This window comes from Pleurodeles waltl, chromosome 10 (assembly GCF_031143425.1).
Source record: "Pleurodeles waltl isolate 20211129_DDA chromosome 10, aPleWal1.hap1.20221129, whole genome shotgun sequence".
NCBI lineage: Eukaryota > Metazoa > Chordata > Amphibia > Caudata > Salamandridae > Pleurodeles > Pleurodeles waltl.
The window spans coordinates 749756037-749762036 of record NC_090449.1 but is presented as its reverse complement, the minus strand read 5'-3'; the positions used below and the strand labels follow the sequence as shown (position 1 = coordinate 749762036).

General features: G+C 39.8%; 1 protein-coding gene across 1 annotated transcript in view; it reads left to right on the top strand.

Annotated features, from left to right (window-relative positions):
• Nucleotides 1-3842: 3842 nt before the first annotated feature.
• Nucleotides 3843-6000, top strand: part of LOC138262452 (patched domain-containing protein 3-like) — a 257050-nt gene continuing 254892 nt past the window's right edge. Inside the window, exon 1 of the mRNA XM_069212345.1 lies at nucleotides 3843-4598. Coding sequence (XP_069068446.1) covers nucleotides 3843-4598 — 756 coding nt within the window. The remainder of the gene's footprint in view (nucleotides 4599-6000) is intronic.

Here is a 6000-nt window from a genome sequence, read left to right as displayed (position 1 = left end):
TTAGTTGAAGATAGAAGAGGTATGAAATATAAGACAGAGAAAGTTAAAATTGGACATCAATGAGAGTGAGAAAAAGATGAACATTTAGCTGCAGGAAATCAAGCTGCATTGACACTAGATTGTAGACCCAAAGAAAAATTGTGCATATACAGGGAAAGATCTACAACTACGCAAGATTTATGGGTATATGGGTAAGAGTGAGTGTGATCACACCTTTGAAGTTAAAGACATTTGGATATTCATGTTGTCAGGACAAGATCCTGCTATACCTGTAGTTTATTAAATTTGGTTATTTTAGGTTGCCAAAGGGATGGTATGGTATGTGCTGTTTAGGTATAGTTTTTCCCAATATGCTTCATATGGAACATTTTAATGATCCTGTGTGGGAAGCAAATGCCTGAATTAAAAGAGTTGCGGTAGTTCAGAAATTGTAGGATACATTTTTGATGCAATTATTCCATCTCTAGAAGTGATTTTGAATTACATTAAGATTAGAAAGCTATCCATCCTTGTAGATACATTGTCCACTAGTACAACAGATGCCTTACTAATTGTAGATACTGAAATGGTTGCTATAAGGTCAATGGTTTTGCAAAAAATACTTGAATTAGACACCCTTCTCGTGAAGGAGGACAGAGTCTGTCAGATGTTAAAAGTTCAACAAGGTTGTACTTACATACCTGATAAATAGTAAAGACTTGAAGAAATATATTAAGAACATTACTGACCTGAAAGAAGATCTGAAGGGGTTAGAAGCAACAGGTGCTTTGGAAGCAACAGGGAATGGATTTTCTGCTGTTGGCAGATGGTTTGGAAATGTAGGGAGTGAATTGTTGCAAGCATCTTGAGACCCCATTTGTTTATTGCTTTTCTGTGGTTTGATCTTGTTTGGAATTTATAAAGGCTACAAACATGCTCAGGTAAAGAGGAAAAGTTCAGACATGGAATTAGAAGGAATGCAGACAGTGCAGATATGTTAATGACATGAAGCATCTGGAGAAATTCAGATGACATTTTTTTAATATGTCCATAAGGCTATGACTGGTCTATCAGATAAGGGTGCACAATGTTTTACATTCACATTTGTATATACAATGTAGTTCTTAGTTGTATTTATATTCATGCATACTAAGTGAAATATGAAATTAATTTGAATATGTCTACTGACATTTTCATTTATTTGAAATTACATGTGCACAGTGACATGCAGCGTATGATTAACGTTGTCCTAACTAGGCATGAATTTCTTTCGACATGATATGTTTTCCATTTCTGCTTGCTTGTCTTTTTCTTTGCAGGAATGTTCACTAGAAATATTAGCTTAGAAATAGATGTTACATTGTCATGGTAATAGTGAGCCTGAGAAAGAGACCTTGATGGAAGAAAATGGAGAAACACAGCATGAACTGACAGCTTCTGTTCACTAATTTACCAAAAGACATATAGGTGTCTAACGACAATATCGTTCTCAGGACTGCCCTGGAAGAAACCGAAAATGTTGCAACTTACAGCGTGAGAATGGCTAGAACAATGGAAATCCTGATGGTGTGAATAAGGGATGTTGCTCAGAAGATTCATTTGGTATTAACGAGTGCTCACATAGGTTGTTGGATATGAGATTCCCTTTGGACTTTGAGTGGTACAGACCTCTATCCTTTTCCCTTCATTCTGTCCCTGTCTGCTTACTTTGGCTTTGTCTAACACTTATTTCCTGATTCTAAGAAGACTCTTCACAGAGCTTCTGAAATGCTGACACATTCAAATTATGCATGAGCAGATTATCAGTTTTTCTATCATTTTTCATTCTTCAGAGATTTTTTCCTAGACTTACAAACCTCGATTAGTTTAGGGCCTGAGCTAGATGACTTTAAATAGTACTCATGTTTAGGAGAGAGAATCAGAGTTTACCACCAAATCTTTTGCTAATTTTCTGTATTGCAGTAACTGAATTTCTTGTATGGCTTATGCTGATGAACTTGAACTTCATCAGGAGATTTGGCTATCCTGTTGCGATACTGTATCTTTAAAGCATGTTTTTGAGACTATATTAACCTGACTGTTAGCTTGAAATAAACCCTTTATGTTATTACGTTATTTATGTTATTCCTGATTACTGGTCCTTATTGTGTAGCCTAATGTGTTACACTATTAATTGGAAATTATTGTGACTGATGCTAACTCCCTCCACCTTTAAGTCGACCAAAAAAGGTCCATCACAAGACTGATTACAGAAAAGTGGCCCAGATGCTCCACCACTCCCAAAATGTGGTGTTTACAAATAATCACATTTTTTAACTCTCTGTGAAATTATTGAGTACTCGTTATTTATTTAATATGTGTTTGTGTATATTAATCTCTGCTGAATAATGATTTAATGTTTTTACTATGCTTCTTTGTGCATAGTGGTTGTCAAAATCGAAATACAAATAAAGTCCATGAATTGAAGAAAGTTCTAGTTCGTGTGCTAAATGTTCTACAGATTTACCAGAAACTGCAGCGTGCTCCTAATACTTAAGGGAGCACTTACACGTGAGGCAGTAGGTAACTCAGAAAACGCAACTTTAGGATTTGTTATGTCTCTGTACACTGCACATTATAATCTTTCTTGAGTACAAGAAGCAACTGCCAACATCTAAGTGGAATATGTCTCAGGTTTACAGAACTAGATCAGATAAGTACATCATGGATTCAGGAATCAAAGAAACCCGCTGGAGAGCCAAGTCCATGCTTTGCTTGGACTAAACAGAGAACTTCTTTTAGAGTTGAGCTGGCGGTCCACCAGTTCGCCAGCTCAACAGAGGCTGTGGCCCCTGCTCCCCTGGGAGTAAACCGTCCACCGTATTAAAAACACCACTAGGCAGGTAGGGATCTTGTGTACACTCAGCAGAGGCTCTACTACATCACTAACGGCACTGAAGGTTTGCCGAGCAGGCGCCATTCTTAATATGCCTGCTCATCAAAGAATTTTGTTTTTAAATTACAAACTCCCAAAAGTGGAGTATGTTATTCAAAATCAATAAAATAATGTCCCTTACTCGCTGGGACACCTCTCATGTGAGTGTTTCTAATTGGGACCACCTGGCAATTCTAAGTTGTCCCAAACATGAAAAATGTACATTGGAATGACTGGCCTAAATAGACGGACATTGTGAAATATATTCACTGACAATCCTTTAAAGAACTGGCTGTGGGTCAAAGGTTTCTGCTGACCGGGTCAGTTGAGCTCCGCCAGCCGAAACCTGCTGCTTACTCGGAGTCTAAATAGAGCAGCGGAATTACGAGTTTGATAGGGAGCTGATACCACTGTTATAAGACCTAACGCCTGCTTCACCATTCTCCAAAGGAGCCCTATAGCGCCAAGTTGTCTTGCATTTACTACATTAATTATTTCTGGAGTAGCTCCTGCAATGGAGATGTTAATCTAGTTGTCGTATTTTCCCTTCAATGTACATAAAATAGTAATGGATTTGATAATGTCAGAGCTGCTGAAGCATAAAATCAAACAGACATAATGTGCATCACCTGTGATGCTTTGTCAGTAAATGATTAGCCTGTTACTTCTGTTGACCTTCCATTCATGCACAGTAGCTGCTCAGCACATGACCACTTCCACCCTCACCGGCTCATCTGCAGTCTGCGGTCTAGGTTGTTAAGGAAAACAATGAAGTAGGATTATCCTATCTTTTACAACCATTTGGACTTTTTAATGATTTTACAGCATTTGTACTTTACTTGCTGAATATCCTGGAGCAGAGAATAGGTGGAAACAAGGAGAGCCTTGAGGTTCCTGTTACTCCATACCTTTGTTCGTGCAGTGTTGAGTTAGAAATCTTTGCCACAACATGCCCTTGTGCCACACCGACTGCCTGGAGCAACCGCTTTCCAATGGATTCCGCCATCTGGGAACAATGGTTGCCAGATACCCCTGGTGGTTTTTGGTGGGCTCCATCTTGATCTCTGCCGGTCTGGGAGCAGGCTTCTATTTGTACCCTCAGAGGGTTTCGGTGCGCATACATGACGAGTTCACACCAGCTGAGGGGCTTGCCACACGAGAGAGGGACATCATAAAGCAACACTTTCCGATCAATGAGTCATGGGACTTCTCAGTGGACAGGCTGTATACTGAGGGCACATTTGCCACTCTCATCGCAGTTTCTACCTCAGGCAACATCCTTACCGCAAGTGCCTTCCAGGAACTTATTTATCTGGATGAGTTGGTTCAGAACCTGAGTGTGCCCTGGAGCCATATGGGGTCTATAAGGAACTTTACATTTGCACAACTTTGTGCCCGGATTGGGACAGCATGCTACCCAGTAAACTACCTCCTCCATGCGGTAAATGGCAGCGCCTCATCCATTGTGACCCTAAATCTCACTTACCCCCTGTTTCAAGGAGAGAAGTTTTTAGGTGCACAGCTGGGAGGGGTCGAAGTCAACTCAACACCCCCTCATAGAGTGCAGACAGCCAAAGCCATCAGGTTAGTGTACTACCTGCAAGAAGATGCAGAAAGGGACATGGAAATCAGGATCAAATGGTTGGAAAAATACCTAAGTGCCATCACTGCAGCAATGAAAACGCTACAACTGAAGTCTATTCAGGTAAAAGATACAAGGCATATTTATTAAATACTTATCTCAGGCAGGTAAGTGTGTACAAATTGACAGGTATATGGAAGACTGCTGTTTTGAAGGATGATGCTTGTCAATTATTTTTTTATTCTACGATCTTACTTTGATTCTGTGTGATGTTTGGGTTACATTCAGTTTAATGAAGAGGTGCAGTGGATGACTTACACTTGACCTCACTTTTCTCTGATCCTGTAGTTGTGCTTTGATATCCTACATGTTTGCTGCTCTAGATGTCAAACTCCTCACCATGTATATACCGATGGCTCAGGAAAAGAATCTGCTTCTGCATTTGGTCGTATAAACAATTAAAAAAGCAAATGTGTGTAAATGAAGCTGATCAAATATAATGTCAAGTTCACTGAATGGACTGAGACTCAATAAATAAATGATAAATAGTCATCAAAATAGGGAACCATTTTCCACGTTATCCCAATAATTGCAGATTATGTTTTTAAATAGTCTCTAATGATAAGAACAAACAAGGCAGTCCTATCTGATCTGGAAAGTCTGTAACGATCTAGTACATTGAAGTTCCTAAAAAAGTTGCCAATCAGTTTTTCGCTTGGCAGAGACACAGATACCTAGCTGTGCTGAGTCTTTACTGATGCGATGCTTGACCTGGCTACTGCATTGAATGAAACTGATGCTATGTCAAGCGTCCATTGGGAGCCTCGGAGCAAATAATAATTTTCCCTTGCTTCTGGCACACAGAAAGCCTCAAACTTATAGCAACTCATTGGACCTGCGGTGATAACAGGCTGGTGGAGATCCTCGGGTTGTGCTATTCCCACACCTCTTTAATATTTAATGTAATGTCCTACCTGATACCCGATCTCTCTGTTACCAGAGGAATGGGCTTTGGTAACCATGCAGATAAGACACAGTGCCATTCTGCACAACAGAAGACCAGGAGGTTGTTCCATGCTAGCAGGCCAACTGTACCAACTGTACAGCTAATTGATGGATAAACAGAAACTATAATGACTGATGACAAACCTGAGCTCGTGATGGTGTGGTTTACAGATGGAATGTTGCCACTCCCACCAGATACAAAGCTTTCACTACTGTAGAGGCAATCACTACTGCCATATCACAGAAGGCTAACATGCTAGGAATTACTCTGGATTACAGCCTGACAGCAAAATAGTAAGGGAACACTGGGGCAAATAATTGTAACTACTATATGTGTTCACTTCACAGTTTCCAAGTCTTCCTTGAGGAACCTTTCAGAGCTAAATTGGTTAAAGAGTTATTTGGTTCACATCAATGGAATGAAAAGGAGACAGATTACTAAATGGGGTGTTTCCAAAGAAGAGTAACTAAGGAATCTATATTAGAGTATTGACCAGTCTAACTAAGCGATTGGCTTAAT